General features: G+C 49.6%; 1 protein-coding gene across 2 annotated transcripts in view; it reads right to left on the bottom strand.

The window, feature by feature from the left end:
• Nucleotides 1–4,468: 4,468 nt before the first annotated feature.
• The window catches only part of LOC146050521 (toll-like receptor 2 type-1), a 68,346-nt gene continuing 46,192 nt past the window's right edge, over nt 4,469–26,622 (bottom strand). The window contains exons 1-3 of one of the 2 annotated variants that reach the window (XM_083167570.1): nt 24,879–25,479; nt 8,391–8,515; nt 4,469–7,716 (exon numbers count right to left, since the gene is read on the bottom strand). In XM_083167570.1, the coding sequence (XP_083023696.1) occupies nt 5,174–7,690 (2,517 nt within the window). In that variant the 5' untranslated portion in view covers nt 7,691–7,716; nt 8,391–8,515; nt 24,879–25,479 and the 3' untranslated portion in view covers nt 4,469–5,173. Of the gene's footprint in view, nt 7,717–8,390; nt 8,516–24,878; nt 25,480–26,622 lie in introns of those variants that run through there. The other variant, XM_083167571.1, reaches the window with a different exon arrangement.

Here is a 26,622-nt window from a genome sequence, read left to right as displayed (position 1 = left end):
CCAAAAACCCTCGGCGCGCGTCTTCGGTGCGCACACCGTCCCACCGCCGTCATGACAGATGTTGGGAGGTATGCTATAGCATAGTATCCTAACTCCTCTGATCAGGCCTCTGAGAGGTCCAGAGAATGGGGCATTATGCGTTTAATTACTTTATAGCAGGGCCGGACTGGCCCTCTGGCACTTCTGGCAAATGCCAGAAGGGCCGATTTTGTGAGGACACAGTAGTGCCGCTGGTGCAGCTTTACCGGATGTTGTGATTACTTCTCAACGGACGCTGCCTGGCACCGGCTCCACTCGTAGCTATCGTCACTTCCGCCCGGCCAGGCAGCCCAACTCACCCCCACGTGACTGCCGCATCCCACACTGGTCACTGACAGTCTGTCCCACCCCTCTGCCAGCCGCCGCGGCACATGCTGGGAGAAGGAGAAGGCAGGACAGCAGTCAGTCGGGCACCATCGCAGCGCCATGATTGATTTGGTCTCCATGACGGAGACTCCCTCTGACAGCCCAGGAGAGGACCCACTGCCTGCACAGTTTGTAATTCGGCCCGGGGAGATCCATCATCACCCGTCCGGTCCTGCGGTGACACTAGTGAGTGCACGACTCCTGCACTGAGTGCAGTCTGTGGGGAGTCTGGGGGTGGTGTGTAATGGAGCCAGTACAGGAACATGGAGCATATGATATACTCCATGTTACTGGCTCCATTACACACCAGTGCAGCTCAGTGTGTGTTCTGCTGGAAAGTAAAATCACACATTGTAACCTTTGTAGCGCGCCCAAGATGGCTGCCTCGCCTGGTACGCCTGTGGATGGGATGACACATACTTGGTACTGATCATTATGTAATGACTCTTCTTCTGGCTTTAGTACACTACAAATTCTACATTTTTTTTACTAAAATAATGTCAAAACTTTATTTTCACATTACTTTAGTATCACTTAAATATATACAAATGGGCAGTGGTAGAATTCACACAATTCTCCTCCAACCACTTAGATTTGCAATTTTGTTGTGAACATACTGCCTTTCCATACTTGGAACAGAAAATGTGATCTGATTGAATCTGTATAAATACCAGTGGGAGCCCGGCGATAATAATGCTATCTTCAGATGTCAGGAAATAAAGATCGCTGTACACTGGTTCAGCAAATCACAGGTGTGAGCTGCCAATAGCACAGGAAAACAGGTTTCTGCTCGTATGTGCCGCTGAAAAAACAATATTCCGCCTGCACGCTCGGCCGTAAGCAAACAGAAGGGTGTTTACCTTAGATGGGTTTGCACGGAAAACCAGAGATTTTCTTTCAGTACTATGGGGGAAACAATAGTGTGATGATAAGCAGGAGGAAAACATAACCCGCTGCTACGTAAGCCGGGCATGAATGCAGTACTGTACACTGAATATCGACTGGCTCCAATCATCATCGTGTCCCATTTCCACCAGAGACTTAGCTGCAGAAGGCCAGTAGGAAAGCCCCAATACAAACCATGACGCTCTGTGTTAATCTGATATTCCCACAGTCTGCTGACCACAGACTCACTCGGGCAGATGATGTACCTCATTACTACATCAATGCTGCGTAGGTGGACGCAGATGCTGTGCACTTTCCGGTTTGACAGACACATTCTTTCCTGAGCAGCAGCTTCACTAGTACTAAGGCCCTGGATCCCTACTAGGAAACCTATGGACCACAGCTCTCAGCATCGTCTGCCAGCTTCCAATAATATAAAGCCACAGCATAAAACCGCAGATCCAATGACAACATAATCAGGATACATTTGTTGCATTTTTCATACAACTTTTCTTTAATAAGCAATAAATATAAGTACAACAATTTACAATGGAATGTGACTATCTGTGTATCACAGCAGAGCAATGTATACTAATTTATCCATGGTCTTCGAGAGAGAGAGTCATTTGCAAATATATATATATATACAGTCTCATTGAATCCAGTTAGCGTGTGTGATTGCTCATATATATATATATATATATATATATTGATCAAAGACCCGCCCCAGTTATATATTACATTGATGCCTAGTTATACCAGGTAACGGAACCTGAAAGATGCTTTGGTTAAACTAGACATAACAGGTTGGGATAGAAAAACATCCACTCATTTCTGGACATGACTGCTTTCGCTGTTTAGGCTGTACTATGTGCAACACCATGTTGAGCGGAGATAAAGTTAGCCCCCCTCATTCGGATAGGCAATTTCTAATGAAGTACCCTCTTACGTGTAGTTCCATCTACGTAATTTATTTACTTACATGCCCTTGCGGGCTGTCCTATGTGGGGAAGACACAATGCCAAATTAAGGGGCATATGGCCCTACATAGGACACCCATAACCAGGCTATCATCACGGGTCACAGTGATCAGCCAGTGGCCCGTCATTGGTTGTTGTTTAACCACTCAGTTAATAGCATGCGTACAATGATTATTGATCATGTCCCGGGCACCTTACGTGGTGGCAACAGGAATAAAACCCTGTTAAAGTGTGGAGCCGTTGGATTTTTTGATTGGACACCCGGGTCCCCAGAGGGCTAAATGAGACCCTGGGTCTTCAATGTTATTTATATAGGTACTACGCCCTCGGTATTTATGTTATGCAGTTTGGCATTTGTTGTGATTTTTGGTGTATCATGTTGAGCAACATATAGATCAGTAGGTCCATAAGAGACAATGGGCCAGATGTATTAAGCCTTAACAAGAGATAAATACAAGGGTGGTAAAGAGAGATAAATGTCCAGCCAATCAGCTCCTTACTGACTTTATTCAAACACAGCCTGTAACATTGCAGTTGGCAGGTGATTGGCTGAGCGTTTATCTCTCTTTATCACCCTTGCATTTATCTCTTGTTAAGGCTTAATACATCTGCCCCAATGTATGGGAAATGGTTAATGTTTCCTGTTTTTCTTCATTTTTTGTACTTTGTTCGTTTTTTTTTTACATTTTTCTAGGTGTATATGCACAGGTTTATTTATTTGGTAGTTATATGTTAGTTGGGCGCCACAATAGTTAGTACGCTCATAACCCCACTATCCATGTTGGCATGGAGTTGATTTTATATAGTGTGGCGAGCACAGCGTGCCACCAAGCCCAAAGCGTGGTGAGCGTAGCCACTAAGCTTAGTGGGCGCCCAACTAACATATAAGTGCCGTTCATTTATATATTATGACATATAATCATGCATTTTATATTCTATTGTAATCCTCTGTTACCAGGCAACAACACTGTGCTCTGATCACAGGGGGTCAGGTGTCGTACTCCACCTATCCAGCCCTGGTTGGCTGATCCCACGGGCAGTGCCTGGTTGGCGGAACTCAGTGTAGTATGCCTGACTCCGGCTCCATGTTTCTGTTTCCGGGTGGCGGCCGTGCAGCTGCGGTGAGTGCAGCGCAATCTTGATTCCCCAAGTACCTGTCAGTAGGGACAATAGGCGACCAGCGACATGCACAGGGATGCGGCTGGCGGCCCACCATGATCCTCATGGGGGCAGGTGCATACCGTGTTTTGTGACCGCCCAGTGGGTGGGGCTTCTTAGATTGGTGTGGGCATAAATGTGATTCATTTTACACTTGTTGTCACTGTGAGTGCTGTGTGTCCCCGACAACGGGGGGGGGGACCCCAAAACAGTTGAATTAAAGGACCATTGAATTTAGCCCATCGAGTGTCGCCTTTCTTTCTTTATATATATATATATATATATTTTAAAGATAATACTCTGGCCAGAGGGAATTAATCATCCTGGCGGGTGTATCGTAGGAACTTGAGTACAGAATAGTAAGTTGTATTTATATAGCGCACTTTCTCCAACAGGACTCAAGGCGCTCTTACCAGCTTCAGTGCAATAGATCATTTTTATTTTATCAGTGGGTGTGCAGTGATACTGATACATATTGAACCCGTTTCTGGTTTACATGCAAAAGCAAATTCTCTCTCTAATGGACAAAACCATGTGCATTGCAGGTGGGGCAGATGTAACACTTGCAGAGAGAGTTAGATTTGGGTGAGTTATTTTGTTTCTGTGCAGGGTAAATACTGGCTGCTTTATTTTTACACTGCAATATAGATATCAGTTTGAAGTACACCCCCCACCCAAATCTATCTCTCTCTGCACATGTTACATCTGCCCCACCTGCAGTGCATATGGTTTTGTCCATTAGAGAGAGAGACAATTTGCTTTTGCAAGTGATCCTCGATTAGTAACATTATTCATTCCTCTTCCAGTAATCCCTGTCCTATATCCACAATCAGCCTAAGGAAGGTATGTGGGCACCTGGGAAAAAAAATAAGTGTTTGGGATCTGCCTCCCCTGACCGCAAGGGATCGTGTTCAACGTCATCCAGATTCCAGCATTGTTCAGATAAACCATTTTTTCATGTTTTTATCTAACAAAACCATTTCCAGTATTACTCTCTATATGATATGTATCTCCTCTGTAATACATGGGACAGCCCAGACTTTCTTATAATTGTTTATTGATTGTTACCTTTAAGTGCATACACTGCAGCCTGTATACCCCAAATATACATTTATTCTATACAGTACTGTGAAGTTTGCATACACCAGCAAATATAAACAAAAACAATATTTGTTTCACCCCATTTCCCCAAGAAAAGGGCCAACATGCTCCAAGGTTCTTTGATGGCCTTATGGGCCCATCCGACCACAGAGATACCGGGGCTGTCTGAGCACTCTGCCCTTCTCACACAGACAGGGGCTATTGGCGCTATGCTCAGCCGCCTGGTATAGAGTGATGCGGGCCATGTAAGGCCAGGCCCCCACCACTTGCACCACACCACTGTGAGCCGTAAGCATGCCCCCTACTAATGTGCCCATGATGTAAGCTACAATGCTAATAGACAGCCCCACTCTGTCCCTGATTACAAATGGTTGTCCTAAATTATCTTAAACTGTAATTGTTAGGCGCTATGGAACCTTTTGTGGCGCCATATAAATAAACAATAGTAATAATAATAATAAGGGAATTATTTTGTAGTGGTGAGCGTCTGCAGGTGCGGCTTAGAATCAGCCCTCCAGTGTGCTGGAACTTAAATGTCCACGGGTTGTCCTACCCATTTTTCGTTGGACATGCACATGGAGCTCCATCACAGTAATTACAGAAGAGCAACATTTACCATAAGGACACCAGTTTTGAAAAATAAGTCACACATAAAATGATTTGGACCCAATATCCAGGGTTTGGTCACCCGGTACGGTGACACTGTTGTCTTCTAATTTGCTATCTACATTCACAGTTTCATTCACCAATGAAAAGTTCTCTTGGCCCGGAGCACCTGGGCCACCTTTCCCCAGGATGCTCGTGAGTTGGACCCAGAAGAATGGTTGGCGGCTTTCCTCCACAGGCCACTCCAGGTAGGTCTTAGTCCTAAGCATCTTCCGCAGCCTGCAGAACTTCCTGGGTAGGTCCTTCATGCTGACATTCTCCTTGACAACCAGGATGACATCTTCGAAGGCATGGCCAATGGCTCTCTGGTGGGCAAAGTACAGCTCATAGTTACACCACTCACTGTCGATAAAGCTGCGGGATAGGATAAAGATAACCTTATAGCTGTTCTCTATGTTCTCTATGATGTTGTCGATAATCCACTTTCCAGGGAGGAAGTCTCTCTCGTGAATGCAGATTCGGTAGGGAGGGTTATAGCTCTCTAATTTTGGGAGCAGTACACATCTTACCCAATCTGCGTCCGAGTAGCAGTAAGAGATAAAGGCATGATAGGCATAGTTTTTGACTTCTTGGGAGTTCCTGGCCCGGTATTTGGATCTAATTATCTGGCACGTTGCCCTCATGTACCAGGGTACATTAAACCTCCAGCATAGTAGCATGCATACAATGAGTACAAAAGCCGTTATTGCTACGGATATGGCCACCACCAGACTAACGTTACACTCCAGAGCTCCAGGGTTGTACAAGTCCAGCCTGGTGTCTAGCAGGCTCAGAGGGTAATAGCAGAAATAATTTCCTGGCCAGTCTGATACTAACAAGGACTCTGATTCTAGTGTTGCTTTGATAAAGATGCTAAGCTCACACGTACAGTGGTAAGGGTTATTCCCAGCAGTCAGTTCTTTCAGATGGGGCAAATGTTGGAAAGAATCTTGATCGATTGTTCCAAAAGAGTTGCCTTCAATCGCCAAAACCTGGAGGTTAGGAATGTCCCAGTTAAACGCTATGAATTTTATTCTATTGTTACTGAGAATTAATTGGGTCAAGTTTGTAGCCTGGTTAAAGTAACTCATATTTAAACGCTCCAACAGGGAATTAGACATGTCCAGATATTCCAAAGTCAACGGTAGGCATTTAAATATATTCTTTGAGAGTAAGTTTCTCCTTAAAGAGAGAACTTTAATGCTGGGAGTCCACTCACAAGACTCCTTGAGGGTGCCAATATAATTAAACGAGAGGTCCAGGTTGTAGAGATTTGGCCAGGTAGCTGTCAACAGCGAGATGGTCTTCAGACTGTGAATCTGGTTATTGCTAACATTAAAGTTCTCTAATATCGGCAACAGGTTGTACTTGCACTGTAAGTTGTATAAGTACGTGGCCAGAAGCCGATTGTTGGATATGTTCAACGTGGTGACGTTTGTCATTTGGCTCCAGGCGTCACAGGGAACATAGTTGAAGTTCACGTTATCGATGTACAAGTTGGTGACTCTGCTAAACCAAGTGAATGTCCAATCAAATCTCAGGATATCTGGGTTGGAGACATCTTTAATCAGCAGTTGGTTCAAAGTCAAATTATTAATGGATACATTCGTTTTTTGGTAATTCAGTGAACGTGCAAAATCCACAGATAATAGTGAGAGGTTCTGAATGTTGGATATTTGTACATTTTGCAAGGCCAAACGCAGAAGGTTTTCATTGAATTTCCCTCTGTAGAAGACCAGCTCATCTAAGTTAATACTTGAAAGGGAAGAGAAGATGTCCCTGGCACCTACATAGTAGGAAAACTCAAACAAATTGCGGAAACGGAGGCTCATGATGGATTTACCATTCAAGTCCATTAACATTTTTCTCAGCAGTGATGGATTATTATCAACAGCTATGTCAAACCACAGAACTTGGGTGTTCAGCACAGAGAAAGCCCCTGGTTCGTAAAAGTCTAAACTGGACTTGGTTTTCAATGCAAACTTTTGTAAACTAATATTTTGTATTGGGACAAAGTCATATTTTTGGACACCGGAAACTAATGGCCCCCCAATGGACAATTCTTGTAATCTTCTCAACTTGTAAAAAGTATCTCCTAGAGTTGCGTAGGGGTACAAGTTATTGGACATGTCAAGGATTTCTAAGTACTCCAGCTGTGTCAGAGAAGATGGAATCTCCACAAGAGAGTTGTTAAACAAACTCAGGTTCCTCATGAGAAGATTGTTCTGAAATGATCCGTTTTCCACGCTGGAAATATTATTGAAGCTCAGGATCAGCGTTTCTAAATAGGGATACTCGGAAAAGCTGTTGTTGGTTATCTCTGAGATGGTGTTGTACGACAAATCCAGGTACTCCAGGTAGAAGGAAAGGTTCTGGGGAACTTGGTCGAGGTTGATGCCTTTGCAGTAGGCCAACTTTCCATCTAGACTGACGGAGCATGAGGACACATGATGCCAGCTTCCTAGGGCGGCAAGCAAGAGGAGAAACGCCATCAATCTCCTTCTGTGCTGTAACATAGCTAGAGTCTCCACATCTTTGTTTTCTAAAGAGAAACGAGACCTCATTATTGCCCGTGGACTTACAGCATTTTACTAACCAGATATATATTACCAGCAGCTACCTAAGGACACCTTAAAACCATTTATGGGCATAACCAATGCTCATGGAACCATACAGCCTATGAATTATTGGGGTCCTCTTGACAACCGTGAGTCCATGCATTATGAATTATGGCTGCCCCCCCCCCCCTCCCCCTGTGTGCAGGCGACAGGGTGGGCTTCAAAAGGGGATTTTACCCTTTGGGCTAGTTTACAACAGTAATGTACCAGGTGTGTATACTCTCCCCTAGCTGGGGCAAGGCCTAGCGCAGGTGGTGCAGAGACAAGGATCCAGCCGGCTTGCCTTTGGTGATTGTATGTATTTCTACTGAATGTATTAGCGGTGATTCGGACCGCCTATATTGGGATGTGATCTCTAACCAGTTTGTGTGCATTGGACACATTGTATAATAAATCGGGGGGGGGGGGGGGGGGGGGAGAGTGTGTGTGGGGTATATATATATATACTGTATATCACACACACGCACAATCCAGCAGAGGACTGCGTGGCTACGTGACTGGGGAAACTACACTTACATTTCAATTGAAAAGAGAGATGATTAATAAAAGGCAAATCAGAGAAATCAAAGCAATATGTCAGTAAGGCTGTGATACTTACTTGGCAAAATTCATTATTGTGGGTCTGTAAGGCTGTATGGATCTATCCTTAGGTGATGGGTGGGCTGTCCTGTGGGCTGTCGGCTGGAGAAGGTGGGAACATCATCTTGATCCAGAGCACAGCACCTAGAAGTAAGAGGCACTGTGTCAGCTGCTTAGTGTTTGCTTTGCATTACGCATAAAATAGGGGCACAGTCTGCGGGGGTGGTCGGGGGGGGGGCAGTTTGTGTGGAGGGAGGACAGAGTGTGTGTGTGGGGGGGGAAGTGTGTGTGGATGGAGGACAGTGTGGGTGGAGGGGGAGCAGTGTGCGGATTGGGGCAGTGTGTGGAGGGAGGACAGTGTGGGTGGAGGGGGAGCAGTGTGTGGAGGAAGGACAGTGTGGGTGGAGGGAGGACAGTGTGGGTGGAGGGGGGGAGTGTGCAGATCGGGGCAGTGTGGGGGGGGGGGCAGTGTGGGTGGAGGGGGAGCAGTGTGCGGATTGGGGCAGTGTGTGTGTGTGGTGGGGGCAGTGTGTGTGGAGGGGAGGCAGTGTGTGGATTGGGGCAGTGTGTGTGTGGGGGAGGCAGTGTGCGCATTGGAGCAGTGTGTGTGTGGGGGAGGGCAGTGTGTGGATTGGGGCAGTGTGTGTGGGGGGGGGGGCAGTGTGTGTGGAGGGGAGGCAGTGTGTGGATTGGTTCAGTGTGTGTGTGTGGGGGAGGGCAGTGTGTGTGGAGGGGAGGCAGTGTGCGGATTGTACGAGTGTGTGCGGAGTTCCAGGGGCCCTGCCCACTGACGGGATCACATATTGCAGTGCAATACTGGGCAGTAAGATCCCGCCCAGATCACATTGTATATGCGATCCACAGTAAATGGGGCCCATATACCATATATACTCGAGTATAAGCCTACTTTTTCAGAACATTTTTTATGCTGTACAAGCCCCCCTCGGCTTATACTCGAGTTCCCAGTTTTTTTGTTGTAAAATTAGGTGCCTCGGCTTATATTCGGGTCGACTTATACTCGAGTATATTGAAATGGTATCATCATCGCATTCATACTTGCCTACCTGACCCTCTCCATGAGGGACACAATGCTCTGTTCCTGGTCTTCCCTGGTAATGTATGATTGCCAGCACCTGTGGTGAAACACCTTTACCCAGCTCCCCACAGGTGATGGCAATCCTACATTACCAGGGAAGCCCAGGAGCAGAGCAATGTGTCAGGCAAGTATGATCGCATTGGTTATACAGCACAATGATCCCTATGGCTATATGTATACATTCTCATGGCCATGTTTATGGAACCACGTATAGAACACAATACGATAATGAAGAGCCCTGAGACGTAGTGTCCCTCACCCTGATCATCCGGTTCTCTGCCTGTCCCGTGATACCATTATGCTCACACCCGACCTCCGGGCTGTGTGACATTGGACCCCCCTGTACCTATAGGTATTATCCCTGCGGGGAGAACACAGACAAACCTGAAGGGCCAGTTCTTCCACACAAGTGACAGACAAACATCACACTTATTGTCCCCAACACAACATGCCACATACATAGAAGTCCCTAGCGTCAGAGTATTTCATAGAACAGCTAGTCAGATAACCCCCCCCCCCTCTTACCCCAGAGCTTACACTCCTTCCATAGTGTCTCTTATCCCCAGAGCTTACACTCCTTCCACAGTCCCCCCTCTTACCCCCAGAGCTTGCACTCCTTCCACAGCCCCCCCTCTTACCCCCAGAGCTTACACTCCTTCCACAGCCCCCTCTTACCCCAGAGCTTACACTCCTTCCATAGCGTCCCTTACCCCCAGAGCTTGCACTCCTTCCATAGCGTCTCTTACCCCCAGAGCTTACACTCCTTCCACAGCCCCCCCTCTTACCCCCAGAGCTTGCACTCCTGCCACAGCCCCCCTCCTACCCCCAGAGCTTACACTCCTTCCACAGCCCCCTCTTACCCCCAGAGCTTACACTCCTTCCACAGCCCCCCCTCTTACCCACAGAGCTTGCACTCCTTCCACAGCCCCCCCTCTTACCCACAGAGCTTGCACTCCTTCCACAGCCCCCTCTTACCCCCAGAGCTTACACTCCTTCCACAGCCCCGTATTACCCCCAGAGCTTGCACTCCCGCCACAGCACCCCCCTCTTACCCCCAGAGCTTACACTCCCGCCACAGCACCCCCTCTTACCCCCAGAGCTTGCACTCCTTCCACAGCCCCCCCTCTTACCCCCAGAGCTTGCACTCCTTCCACAGCCCCCCCTCTTACCCACAGAGCTTGCACTCCTTCCACAGCCCCCCCTCTTACCCACAGAGCTTGCACTCCTTCCACAGCCCCCCCTCTTACCCACAGAGCTTGCACTCCTTCCACAGCCCCCTCTTACCCCAGAGCTTACACTCCTTCCACAGCCCCGTATTACCCCCAGAGCTTGCACTCCCGCCACAGCCCCGTATTACCCCCAGAGCTTACACTCCTTCCACAGCCCCGTATTACCCCCAGAGCTTGCACTCCCGCCACAGCACCCCCTTCTTACTCCCAGAGCTTACACTCCTTCCACAGCCCCGTATTACCCCCAGAGCTTGCACTCCCGCCACAGCCCCGTATTACCCCCAGAGCTTACACTCCTTCCACAGCCCCGTATTACCCCCAGAGCTTGCACTCCCGCCACAGCACCCCCTTCTTACTCCCAGAGCTTACACTCCTGCCACAGCCCCGTATTACCCCCAGAGCTTACACTCCTTCCACAGCCCCGTATTACCCCCAGAGCTTACACTCCCGCCACAGCCCCGTATTACCCCCAGAGCTTGCACTCCCGCCACAGCCCCGTATTACCCCCAGAGCTTACACTCCTTCCACAGCCCCGTATTACCCCCAGAGCTTACACTCCTTCCACAGCCCCGTATTACCCCCAGAGCTTACACTCCTTCCACAGCCCCGTATTACCCCCAGAGCTTGCACTCCTTCCACAGCCCCCTCTTACCCCCAGAGCTTGCACTCCCGCCACAGCCCCGTATTACCCCCAGAGCTTGCACTCCCGCCACAGCCCCGTATTACCCCCCAGAGCTTGCACTCCCGCCACAGCACCCCCCTCTTACCCCCAGAGCTTACACTCCTTCCACAGCCCCGTATTACCCCAGAGCTTGCACTCCCACCACAGCCCCGTATTACCCCCAGAGCTTACACTCCTTCCACAGCCCCGTATTACCCCCAGAGCTTACACTCCTTCCACAGCCCTGTATTACCCCCAGAGCTTGCACTCCTGCCACAGCCCCGTATTACCCCCAGAGCTTGCACTCCCGCCACAGCCCCCCCTAATTGCGATCACCCCTATAGAGTGTAAGCTTAGGAGCAGGGCCTCCTACTGTAACTCCCCAATTGGTTTTAGCACTTTCTCTAAGTGGGTTATAATGGTTGATACGTGAATTTGGTGATGTCAGCTGGCCGCCCCCCTCGTCATCGGGGCATTTGCATGACAACGCCCATGAAATGCTGGGTAATTTGCCCTGTCCCTCTATGCCCCTCGCGCCCGCAGTCTGTTCGCCATGGCCACACGCACCCTGCGTCTGCACATGCACAGATGCTAAACATTGCGAACAAAGGGGCCGATGCGAATGGACCAGGACAAGGTCCTAAAGCTCAGTGGAATTTGCTGCCCTGTATAGGACTCTGGAGACCTCATCGGTAGGAAAGTTATAGATTGTTAGCAGGCGGCACAGCTGCAATCTCCGTGCTCTGGTTCCAGATCTCCTGTGGAATGTGGGAAATGTCAGCACCATACAGTACTATGTTATACAGAATGAATGTAACATACACACATTACAGGAGACAGAAAAGCTGCTGTTCAGCAACCCTAATGTCAACCCACAAATCCTCCACTGAAAGTCAACACTACCTGCATCGTTTTCCCTTTCTAGAGACCTGGACACACCTCTAATTACCAGCACATTAATCACGTAACATGTGGCATTCCTTTCGAGCAAGGGATATTCGTGATACCTGGAGGGAGATACACACACACACACACACACACGCACTGTACCTTACACAACGAGCCGTCAGACAGTGATAATGTCACCTCTGGGTGTTATGTCGCAGAGTAACCGCAAACTGGCGCTATTAATATAAACACACCGTGTATAGTTCTCATGGAGCAACGAGACATGAACTGTAGGACATATAGGCGGATAGAATCATTTATATACAGCACAGCAGCTGGTGGAGACACACACACATACTGTATGTATGTATATGTAATGGGAAAGATTGTATCTGCTTAGCTGGTCAGATATTACTCAGCAGCTCTGTACAATACACTGCTGCCAACATGCTAGGGTTGGAGTTCCTCCAAATATGGCAATGTGCACTGAGCAACTGGCAATCCATTTGCTGCACTGGCAGCTAACCGAAGGCAACAAATTCACATTTTGCAGCTATATGTTATTTATTTACTGATCCCTTATCAAGTCCTACAAATCTATCAGTATACATATGAAAGAATATCCTTTTACAGGGGTTAGTTACCAATAATAAATATCCCCCGAATGTCTGGAGGAGGGACCTCAGTATATATCTCCATTCCCACCGGCATCAATATCCCCCATATGCAAACCTGGCAGAATGATCGATTGTCCGGAATGTGAAGTGTTTCAGATATTGTTCCCAGTAGCTAGCTCCACCTGATCATGGCAGCCGTTATAGCCTATGGCCTACACACCACATATGCAGCCGGTTCCCCCGGATCGCGATGGTCCTGCTTATACACTGAGCAAATCCCAGGATAATGCTCCGTTCAGAGCCCCCGTCCTTCTATAATACATAACTTCTGTACCATTGCATGTTGTAATGCTATCCATAAACACCCAGGACCCAAACAGCAACGCGATGCATGATAACCCGGCACTACCAGCAGGACTGCACCCCATACAGCAATGTGATGCATGATAACCCGGCACTACCAGCAGGACTGCACCCCATACAGTAATGTGATGCATGATAACCCGGCACTACCAGCAGGACTGCACCCCATACAGTAATGTGATGCATGATAACCCGGCACTACCAGCAGGACTGCACCCCATACAGTAATGTGATGCATGATAACCCGGCACTACCAGCAGGACTGCACCCCATACAGTAATGTGATGCATGATAACCCGGAACTACCAGCAGGACTGCACCCCAACAGTAATGTGATGCATGATAACCCAGCACTACCAGCAGGACTGCACCCCAACAGCAATGTGATGCATAATAACCCGGCACTACCAGCAGGACTGCACCCCAACAGTAATGTGATGCATCATAACCTGGCACTACCAGCAGGACTGCACCCCAACAGTAATGTGATGCATCATAACCCAGCACTACCAGCAGGACTGCACCCCATACAGCAATGTGATGCATCATAACCCGGCACTACCAGCAGGACTGCACCCCAACTGTAATGTGATGCATCATAACCCGGCACTACCAGCAGGACTGCACCCCAACAGTAATGTGATGCATCATAACCCGGCACTACCAGCAGGACTGCACCCCAACTGTAATGTGATGCATCATAACCCGGCACTACCAGCAGGACTGCACCCCAACAATAATGTGATGCATGATAACCCGGCACTACCAGCAGGACTGCACCCCAAACAGTAATGTGATGCATCATAACCCAGCACTCCCAGCAGGACTGCACCCCATACAGTAATGTGATGCATGATAACCCAGCACTACCAGCAGGACTGCACCCCAAACAGTAATGTGATGCATCATAACCCAGCACTCCCAGCAGGACTGCACCCCATACAGTAATGTGATGCATGATAACCCAGCACTACCAGCAGGACTGCACCCCATACAGTAATGTAATGCATCATAACCTGGCACTACCAGCAGGACTGCACCCCAAACAGTAATGTGATGCATCATAACCCAGCACTACCAGCAGGACTGCACCCCAAACAGTAATGTGATGCATCATAACCCGGCACTGCCAGCAGGACTGCACCCCAACAGTAATGTGATGCATCATAACCCAGCACTACCAGCAGGACTGCACCCCAACAGTCATGTGATGCATCATAACCTGGCACTACCAGCAGGACTGCACCCCAAACAGTAATGTGATGCATCATAACCCGGCACTACCAGCAGGACTGCACCCCAACAGTAATGTGATGCATCATAACCCGGCACTACCAGCAGGACTGCACCCCAACAGTCATGTGATGCATCATAACCTGGCACTACCAGCAGGACTGCACCCCATACAGTAATGTGATACATGATAACCCGGCACTACCAGCAGGACTGCACCCCAACAGTCATGTGATGCATCATAACCTGGCACTACCAGCAGGACTGCACCCCAACAGTAATGTGATGCATGATAACCCGGCACTACCAGCAGGACTGCACCCCAACAGTAATGTGATGCATCATAACCCGGCACTACCAGCAGGACTGCACCCCAACAGTAATGTGATGCATCATAACCCGGCACTACCAGCAGGACTGCACCCCAAACAGCAATGTGATGCATCATAACCCAGCACTACCAGCAGGACTGCACCCCAACAGTAATGTGATGCATGATAACCCAGCAGTACCAGCAGGACTGCACCCCATACAGTAATGTGATGCATCATGACCCGGCACTACCAGCAGGACTGCACCCCAACAGTAATGTGATGCATCATAACCCGGCACTACCAGCAGGACTGCACCCCACCAGTAATGTGATGCATCATAACCCGGCACTACCAGCAGGACTGCACCCCAACAGTAATGTGATGCATCATAACCCAGCACTACCAGCAGGACTGCACCCCAACAGTAATGTGATGCATCATAACCCAGCACTACCAGCAGGACTGCACCCCATACAGTAATGTGATGCATGATAACCCGGCACTACCAGCAGGACTGCACCCCAACAGTAATGTGATGCATCATAACCCGACACTACCAGCAGGACTGCACCCCAACAGTAATGTGATGCATGATAACCCGGCACTACCAGCAGGACTGCACCCCAAACAGTAATGTGATGCATGATAACCCGGCACTACCAGCAGGACTGCACCCCAATAGTAATGTGATGCATCATAACCCAGCACTACCAGCAGGACTGCACCCCAAACAGTAATGTGATGCATGATAACCCGGCACTACCAGCAGGACTGCACCCCAAACAGTAATGTGATGCATGATAACCCGGCACTACCAGCAGGACTGCACCCCAATAGTAATGTGATGCATCATAACCCAGCACTACCAGCAGGACTGCACCCCAAACAGTAATGTGATGCATGATAACCCGGCACTACCAGCAGGACTGCACCCCAACAGCAATGTGATGCATCATAACCCAGCACTACCAGCAGGACTACACCCCAACAGCAATGTGATGCATCATAACCCAGCACTACCAGCAGGACTGCACCCCAACAGTAATGTGATGCATAATAACCCAGCACTACCAGCAGGACTGCACCCAAACAGTAATGTGATGCATAATAACCCCGGCACTACCAGCAGGACTGCACCCCATACAGTAATGTGATGCATAATAACCCGGCACTACCAGCAGGACTGCACTCCATACAGTAATGTGATGCATAATAACCCGGCACTACCAGCAGGACTGCACGCCATACAGTAATGTGATGCATCATAACCCGGCACTACCAGCAGGACTGCACCCCATACAGTAATGTGATGCATCATAACCCGGCACTACCAGCAGGACTGCACCCCAACAGTAATGTGATGCATCATAACCTGGCACTACCAGCAGGACTGCACCCCAACAGTAATGTGATGCATCATAACCCGGCACTACCAGCAGGACTGCACCCCAAACAGTAATGCAAAGCATAATAACCCGGCACTTCCAGCAGGACTGCACCCCAAACAGTAATGTGATGCATCATAACCCAGCACTACCAGCAGGACTGCACCCCAACAGTAACACAATGCAAGATAACCCGGCACTACCAGCAGGACTGCACCCCAACAGAAATGTGATGCATAATAACCCGGCACTACCAGCAGGACTGCACACAAACAGTAATGTGATGCATAATAACCCAGCACTACCAGCAGGACTGCACCCAAACAGTAATGTGATGCATAATAACCCAGCACTACCAGCAGGACTGCACCCAAACAGTAATGTGATGCATAATAACCCGGCACTACCAGCAGGACTGCACCCAAAACAGTAATGTGATGCATCATAACCCAGCAATACCAGCAGGACTGCACCCCAACAGTAACGCAAAGCATAATAACCCGGCACTACCAGCAGGACTGCACCCCAACAGCAATGTGATGCATCATAACCCAGCACTACCAGCAGGACTGCACCCCAACAGTAATGTAAAGCATAATAACCCGGCACTACCAGCAGGACTGCACCCCAAACAGTAATGCAAAGCATAATAACCCGGCACTACCAGCAGGACTGCACCCCAAACAGTAATGCAAAGCATAATAACCCGGCACTACCAGCAGGACTGCACCCCAAACAGTAATGTGATGCATGATAACCCGGCACTACCAGCAGGACTGCACCCCAACAGCAATGTGATGCATCATAACCCAGCACTACCAGCAGGACTGCACCCCAACAGCAATGTGATGCATAATAACCCGGCACTACCAGCAGGACTGCACCCAAACAGTAATGTGATGCATAATAACCCGGCACTACCAGCAGGACTGCACCCCATACAGTAATGTGATGCATAATAACCCGGCACTACCAGCAGGACTGCACCCCATACAGTAATGTGATGCATAATAACCCGGCACTACCAGCAGGACTGCACCCCAAACAGTAATGTGATGCATCATAACCCAGCACTACCAGCAGGACTGCACCCCAACAGTAACACAATGCAAGATAACCCGGCACTACCAGCAGGACTGCACCCCAAACAGTAATGTGATGCATAATAACCCGGCACTACCAACAGGACTGCAACTCAAACAGTAATGTAATGCATCATAACCCGGCACTACCAGCAGGACTGCACCCCAAACAGTAATGTGATGCATCATAACCCGGCACTACCAGCAGGACTGCACCCCAAACAGTAATGTGATGCATGATAACCCGGCACTACCAGCCGGACTGCACCCCGAACAGTAATGTGATGCATGATAACCCAGCACTACCAGCAGGACTGCACCCCAACAGCAATGTGATGCATCATAACCCAGCACTACCAGCAGGACTGCACCCCAACAGTAATGTGATGCATAATAACCCAGCACTACCAGCAGGACTGCACCCCAACAGCAATGTGATGCATAATAACCCGGCACTACCAGCAGGACTGCACCCAAACAGTAATGTGATGCATAATAACCCGGCACTACCAGCAGGACTGCACCCCATACAGTAATGTGATGCATAATAACCCGGCACTACCAGCAGGACTGCACCCCATACAGTAATGTGATGCATAATAACCCGGCACTACCAGCAGGACTGCACCCCAAACAGTAATGTGATGCATCATAACCCAGCACTACCAGCAGGACTGCACCCCAACAGTAACACAATGCAAGATAACCCGGCACTACCAGCAGGACTGCACCCCAAACAGTAATGTGATGCATAATAACCCGGCACTACCAACAGGACTGCAACCCAAACAGTAATGTGATGCATGATAACCCAGCACTACCAGCAGGACTGCACCCCAACAGCAATGTGATGCATCATAACCCAGCACTACCAGCAGGACTGCACCCCAACAGCAATGTGATGCATCATAACCCAGCACTACCAGCAGGACTGCACCCCAACAGTAATGTGATGCATAATAACCCAGCACTACCAGCAGGACTGCACCCCAACAGCAATGTGATGCATAATAACCCGGCACTACCAGCAGGACTGCACCCCATACAGTAATGTGATGCATCATAACCCAGCACTACCAGCAGGACTGCACCCAAACAGTAATGTGATGCATCATAACCCGACACTACCAGCAGGACTGCACCCCATACAGTAATGTGATGCATCATAACCCGGCACTGCCAGCAGGACTGCACCCAAACAGTAATGTGATGCATAATAACCCGGCACTACCAGCAGGACTGCACCCCATACAGTAATGTGATGCATCATAACCCGGCACTGCCAGCAGGACTGCACCCAAACAGTAATGTGATGCATAATAACCCGGCACTACCAACAGGACTGCAACTCAAACAGTAATGCAAAGCATAATAACCCGGAACTACCAACAGGACTGCACCCCAAACAGTAATGCAAAGCATAATAACCCGGCACTACCAGCAGGACTGCACCCCAAACAGTAATGCAAAGCATAATAACCCGGCACTACCAGCAGGACTGCACCCCAATAGTAATGTGATGCATAATAACTCAGCACTACCAGCAGGACTGCACCCCAAACAGTAATGTGATGCATCATAACCCGGCACTACCAGCAGGACTGCACCCCAACAGCAATGTGATGCATCATAACCCAGCACTACCAGCAGGACTGCACCCCAACAGTAATGTGATGCATAATAACCCAGCACTACCAGCAGGACTGCACCCCAACAGTAATGTGATGCATCATAACCCGGCACTACCAGCAGGACTGCACCCCAACAGCAATGTGATGCATAATAACCCGGCACTACCAGCAGGACTGCACCCAAACAGTAATGTGATGCATCATAACCCAGCACTACCAGCAGGACTGCACCCCAACAGTAATGTGATGCATCATAACCCGGCACTACCAGCAGGACTGCACCCCAACAGTAATGTGATGCATAATAACCCGACACTACCAGCAGGACTGCACCCAAACAGTAATGTGATGCATAATAACCCAGCACTACCAGCAGGACTGCACCCCAACAGCAATGTGATGCATAATAACCCGGCACTACCAGCAGGACTGCACCCAAACAGTAATGTGATGCATAATAACCCGGCACTACCAGCAGGACTGCACCCCAAACAGCAATGTGATGCATCATAACCCAGCACTACCAGCAGGACTGCACCCCAACAGTAATGTGATGCATAATAACCCGGCACTACCAGCAGGACTGCACCCCAACAGCAATGTGATGCATAATAACCCGGCACTACCAGCAGGACTGCACCCCAACAGTAATGTGATGCATAATAACCCGGCACTACCAGCAGGACTGCACCCCAACAGTAATGTGATGCATAATAACCCGGCACTACCAGCAGGACTGCACCCCAACAGTAATGTGATGCATAATAACCCGGCACTACCAGCAGGACTGCACCCAAACAGTAATGTGATGCCTAATAACCCAGCACTACCAGCAGGACTGCACCCAAACAGTAATGTGATGCATCATAACCCAGCACTACCAGCAGGACTGCACCCCAACAGTAATGTGATGCATCATAACCCGGCACTACCAGCAGGACTGCACCCCAACAGTAATGTGATGCATAATAACCCGGCACTACCAGCAGGACTGCACCCAAACAGTAATGTGATGCATAATAACCCGGCACTACCAGCAGGACTGCACCCCATACAGTAATGTGATGCATAATAACCCGGCACTACCAGCAGGACTGCACCCCATACAGTAATGTGATGCATAATAACCCGGCACTACCAGCAGGACTGCACCCCAAACAGTAATGCAAAGCATAATAACCCGGCACTACCAGCAGGACTGCACCCCAACAGTAATGTGATGCATCATAACCCAGCACTACCAGCAGGACTGCGCCCCAAACAGTAATGTGATGCATGATAACCCAGCACTACCAGCAGGACTGCACCCCAACAGTAACACAATGCAAGATAACCCAGCACTACCAGCAGGACTGCACCCCAAACAGTAATGCAAAGCATAATTACCCGGCACTACCAGCAGGACTGTACCCCAAACAGTAACGCAATGCATGATAACCCGGCACTACCAGCAGGACTGTACCCCAAACAGTAACGCAATGCATGATAACCCGGCACTACCAACAGGACTGCAACTCAAACAGTAATGCAAAGCATAATAACCCGGCACTACCAGCAGGACTGTACCCCAAACAGTAACGCAATGCATGATAACCCGGCACTACCAGCAGGACTGCACCTCAAACAGTAACGCAATGCATGATAACCCAGCACTACCAGCAGGGCTGCACCCCAACAGCAATGTGATGCATAATAACCCGGCACTACCAGCAGGACTGCACCCCAAACAGTAACGCAATGCATGATAACCCGGCACTGCCAGCAGGACTGTACCCCAAACAGTAACGCAATGCATGATAACCCTGCACTACCAGCAGGACTGCACCCCAAACAGTAACGCAATGCATGATAACCCGGCACTACCAGCAGGACTGCACCCCAAACAGTAACGCAATGCATGATAACCCGGCACTACCAGCAGGACTGCACCCCAAACAGTAACGCAATGCATGATAACCCGGCACTACCAGCAGGACTGCACCCCAAACAGTAACGCAATGCATGATAACCCGGCACTACCAGCTGGACTGTACCCCAAACAGTAACGCAATGCATTATAACCCGGCACTACCAGCAGGACTGCACCCCAAACAGTAATGCAATGCATGATAACCCGGCACTACCAGCAGGACTGCACCCCAAACAGTAATGTGATGCATCATAACCCGGCACTACCAGCAGGACTGCACCCCATACAGTAATGTGATGCATCATAACCCAGCACTACCAGCAGGACTGCACCCCAAACAGTAATGTGATGCATGATAACCCGGCACTACCAGCAGGACTGCACCCCAACAGTAATGTGATGCATGATAACTCAGCACTACCAGCAGGACTGCACCCCAACAGCAATGTGATGCATCATAACACAGCACTACCAGCAGGACTGCACCCCAACAGTAATGTGATGCATCATAACCCAGCACTACCAGCAGGACTGCACCCCAAACAGTAATGTGATGCATGATAACCCGGCACTACCAGCAGGACTGCACCCCAACAGTAATGTGATGCATGATAACCCAGCACTACCAGCAGGACTGTACCCCAACAGTAATGTGATGCATAATAACCCGGCACTACCAGCAGGACTGCACCCCAAACAGTAATGTGATGCATCATAACCCGGCACTACCAGCAGGACTGCACCCCAAACAGCAATGTGATGCATCATAACCCAGCACTACCAGCAGGACTGCACCCCAAACAGCAATGTGATGCATGATAACCCAGCACTACCAGCAGGACTGCACCCCAAACAGCAATGTGATGCATCATAACCCAGCACTACCAGCAGGACTGCACCCCAAACAGCAATGTGATGCATGATAACCCAGCACTACCAGCAGGACTGCACCCCAAACAGCAATGTGATGCATGATAACCCGGCACTACCAACAGGATTGCACCCCAAACAGTAATGCAATGCATGATAACCCAGCACTACCAGCAGGACTGCACCCCAAACAGTAATGTGATGCATGATAACCCGGCACTACCAGCAGGACTGCACCCCAACAGTAATGTGATGCATCATAACCCGGCACTACCAGCAGGACCGCACCCCAACAGTAATGTGATGCATGATAACCCGGCACTACCAGCAGGACTGCACCCCTAACAGTAACGCAATGCATGGTAACCCGGCACTACCAACAGGACTGCACCCCAAACAGTAACGCAATGCATGGTAACCCAGCACTACCAGCAGGACTGCACCCCAAACAGTAACGCGATGCATGATAACCCGGCACTACCAACAGGACTGCACCCCAAACAGTAACACGATGCATGATAACCCGGCACTACCAGCAGGACTGCACCCCAAACAGTAACACGATGCATGATAACCCGGCACTACCAGCAGGACTGCACCCCAACAGTAATGTGATGCATGATAACCCGGCACTACCAGCAGGACTGCACCCCTAACAGTAACGCAATGCATGGTAACCCGGCACTACCAACAGGACTGCACCCCAAACAGTAACGCAATGCATGGTAACCCAGCACTACCAGCAGGACTGCACCCCAAACAGTAACGCGATGCATGATAACCCGGCACTACCAACAGGACTGCACCCCAAACAGTAACACGATGCATGATAACCCGGCACTACCAGCAGGACTGCACCCCAAACAGTAATGTGATGCATGATAACCCGGCACTACCAGCAGGACTGCACCCTAAACAGCAATGTGATGCATCATGACCCGGCACTACCAGCAGGTCTGCACCCCAAACAGTAACACGATGCATGATAACCCGGCACTACCAGCAGGACTGCACCCCAACAGTAATGTGATGCATCATAACCCGGCACTACCAGCAGGACTGCACCCCAACAGTAATGTGATGCATAATAACCCAGCACTACCAGCAGGACTGCACCCCAACAGCAATGTGATGCATCATAACCCAGCACTACCAGCAGGACTGCACCCCAACAGTAATGTGATGCATAATAACCCAGCACTACCAGCAGGACTGCACCCCAACAGTAATGTGATGTATAATAACCCGGCACTACCAGCAGGACTGCACCCAAACAGTAATGTGATGCATGATAACCCAGCACTACCAGCAGGACTGCACCCCAAACAGCAATGTGATGCATCATAACCCGGCACTACCAGCAGGACTGCACCCCAACAGTAATGTGACGCATCATAACCCGGCACTACCAGCAGGACTGCACCCCAACAGTAATGTGATGCATAATAACCCGGCACTACCAGCAGGACTGCACCCCAACAGTAATGTGATGCATAATAACCCAGCACTACCAGCAGGACTGCACCCCAACAGTAATGTGATGTATAATAACCCGGCACTACCAGCAGGACTGCACCCAAACAGTAAGGTGATGCATCATAACCCGGCACTACCAGCAGGACTGCACCCCAAAAGTAACACAATGCATGATAACCCGGCACTACCAGCAGGACTGCACCCCAAACAGCAATGTGATGCATCATAACCCGGCACTACCAGCAGGACTGCACCCCAACAGTAACGCAATGCATAATAACCCAGCACTACCAGCAGGACTGCACCCCAAACAGTAACGCAATGCATGATAACCCGGCACTACCAGCAGGACTGCACCCCAACAGTAATGTGATGCATGATAACCCGGCACTACCAGCAGGACTGCACCCCAACAGTAATGTGATGCATGATAACCCGGCACTACCAGCAGGACTGCACCCCAACAGTAACGCAATGCATGATAACCCAGCACTACCAGCAGGACTGCACCCCAAACAGTAACGCAATGCATGATAACCCGGCACTACCAGCAGGACTGCACCCCAACAGTAATGTGATGCATGATAACCCGGCACTACCAGCAGGACTGCACCCCAACAGTAATGTGATGCATGATAACCCGGCACTACCAGCAGGACTGCACCCCAACAGTAATGTGATGCATGTCCAGGACCTGTACCTGTCCAGAGCAAAACAGCGGGCAACGAAGATAGCCAAGGACCAACTACATCCTGGCCATGGCTTGTTTAACCTGCTGCCATCAGGTAGACACTACAGGGCTATTCCCACCAGAAGCCTAACAAGTTTCTTTCCTCAAGCGGTTCACCTGCTGACACCAATGTTCCCTCTAATTTTACGAAGGCTGTGTGCGGCTAAAGATTTTGGCTGTGCAACTTTGGAAGGAAATTTAAATTTTTGTGCGTCACTTATATATAACTGGAAAATGACGTTCAGCATTTGTGTTAACTTTACTTCAAAATTATATTGAAGATTTAAACATTCAAAACTCAGCACACAATGTAGTTAATGGGTGGAACACACATTAATTGAGTCCACAACTGCAAAAGGGACCACAGCTGCTTTGTGCGCTCTGTTGTAATGTCTGTGCGCACGCTCATCGAGTTGTGTGCGCGCGCACGTGCGCACAGCTTAGAGGGAACACTGGCTGACACGGGAACTCATGAACACCTCACTGTCTAGTCGCGCCATAACCCTTTGCACATAATCTAACAGTGTCCCCATAACTTTCTGTATGACTGTACATGTTCCCCCACCTGTTTATACTGTATGCTGTGTACTTGTTGTTACCCACCCGGCTGCTGCCCAGCAAACCGAGAACAAAATCCTTGTGTACACAAGTATACCCGGCCAACAAAGTGGATTCTGATAACCCAACACTTCCAGCAGGGATGCTCCCCAAACACAGCTGGGATCACAGTAGGCGCCCCCATGTTTACGTCTGCTGATAGCAGTAACGGTATATGCTGGTGCTATATAAGCGGCTGTTAATAAATAAAGGATACACGCTATACTCCCTCTATAACAGGAGTAGGACAGGAGAGAGCTAGAGCGGGCACAGGTGGGGATAGTGCATCAGTGCAAGGCAGAAATCCTGCAGCACGTCCTGCTGGACAGGTTTCTCAGTCTCCAGTAACACACAGATTACAAACGTCTCAGCCTGGTGGGGTGATCAGGCTCTTTCCATTACATATACACATCAGTATATACTCACCCTGCGACCTCTATCCCCTGCCAGGACTGATGGCCCATTTCCTGGTCCAGCACACACTCCAGGACTGCTAGGTACCAGCCAGCACACTCGTAGTCCCTGGATCATTGAGTAGGAGGTGTCTGGCAGCCCGGTCAGCAGAGACTCAGCCCCCTCCCAGTAGGTGCTGTGTCAGTGACAGGCTGGCTGGGGGAATGTGGAAGTTGTTAGCCCCCAAGCCGTGACCAGCAGCCACCTCTCTGTTGCTTTCCATCATCTTACTTGTCCTGTTTTGATCATGGAAATGGATTATAATATTCATGAACCTACTCAGCCGGTACATGTTATGTAATCCTCAGTAACAATGCAAACCGTCCCGGGAACACTCACAATAGTTTCGGGTTACATAAAGGTCGTTCCTTCGCCCTGTGTTTCCTGAATGCTATCCAAGGGGATATGTTGGCAGCGAATGAGATTAGGACTGTCCCGCTATCCCAGCCGTGGGTGGCAGTGTCCGGCGGTGGTGGGGGCAGTGTCTGGTGGTGGGGAAGTGTCCCGCGGTGGTGGGGGCAGTGTCTGGTGGTGGCGGGGACAGTGTCCAATGGTGGGGGGCGCAGTGCCCCGTGGTGGTTGGGGCAGCGTCTGGTGGTGGGGGCCGTGTCCGGCGGGGGTGGGGGCAGTGTCTAACGGTGGGGGTAGTGTCTGGTGGTGGTGGGCGCAGTGCCCCGTGGTGGTGGGGGCAGTGTTTGGTGGTGGGGGCCGTGTCCGGCGGTGGTGGGGGCAGTGTCTAACGGTGGGGGTAGTGTCTGGTGGTGGTGGGCGCAGTGCCCCGTGGTGGTGGGGGCAGCGTCTGGTGGTGGGGGCTGTGTCCGGCGGTGGTGGGGGCGGTTGTAGAACCACTGTAAGTCGCTGCTATGCTCAGCATGTGCGCAGCATCTATTCACGGGAAATGGGGGAGTGACAGAAATGGGGGAGTGGCTCATGACTGCGCCATTCCTGTGAAGCCACACCCCCTTCTGCAAGGCCCTTTCCAGGGAGCTACCGCCACAGTCTCTAGATGTTGGGAGGTAAGTATCTGGATGATCGGACGACACTCAATATGGTGACCCCATATGATCGACGTGCACTAGGTCAACAGTGTCGAATGTTGGCATAAGCATAAAGATGACATATGAATGGTCAACACAGGAAAAGGTCAACATCAGTTTTTCACTATTTTTTCTTTTGGTGGGCTCTAGATCCACATGGACAATTGGGAACGATAAAAATATAAAGTGTGTCGACATTGAAACTCATCGACCTTTTCTTTTTCAAGTCAACATTTTGTTTGCGTCTACATTTTGTCAGTGCCGACTATTTCCATGTTGACCTTGTGTCTGTTGACCCATTAGGGCCGACCCTTTGATCCACACTCTTACTAATGAGTGATGGGCCCAATTATCAAACAATATTGGGGCCTGATTCTGGTTCACACGCAAAAGCAAATTCTCTAATGGACAAAATCATGCTGCACTGTAGGAGGGCAGATGTAACAGGTGCAGAGACAGTTACATTTAGGTGGGGTTTGTACTTCACACTGATATATATATATATATATATTCCAGTGTAAACATAATGCAGTCTGCACCTGTTACATCTGCCCCACCTGCAGTGCAGCATGGTTTTGTCCATTAGAGAGAGAATTTGCTTTTGTGAGTGAACCAGAATCAGGCCCAATATGAGCGGCTCTCTGAATGTATGTGGACAGGGCTGAAGCACATATCTCCCT

This window comes from Crinia signifera, chromosome 12, assembly GCF_055691185.1.
Source record: "Crinia signifera chromosome 12, ASM5569118v1, whole genome shotgun sequence".
Taxonomy (NCBI): domain Eukaryota; kingdom Metazoa; phylum Chordata; class Amphibia; order Anura; family Myobatrachidae; genus Crinia; species Crinia signifera.
The sequence above is the reverse complement of the archived record's forward strand: the minus strand, read 5'-3'. Positions and strand labels throughout refer to the sequence as shown.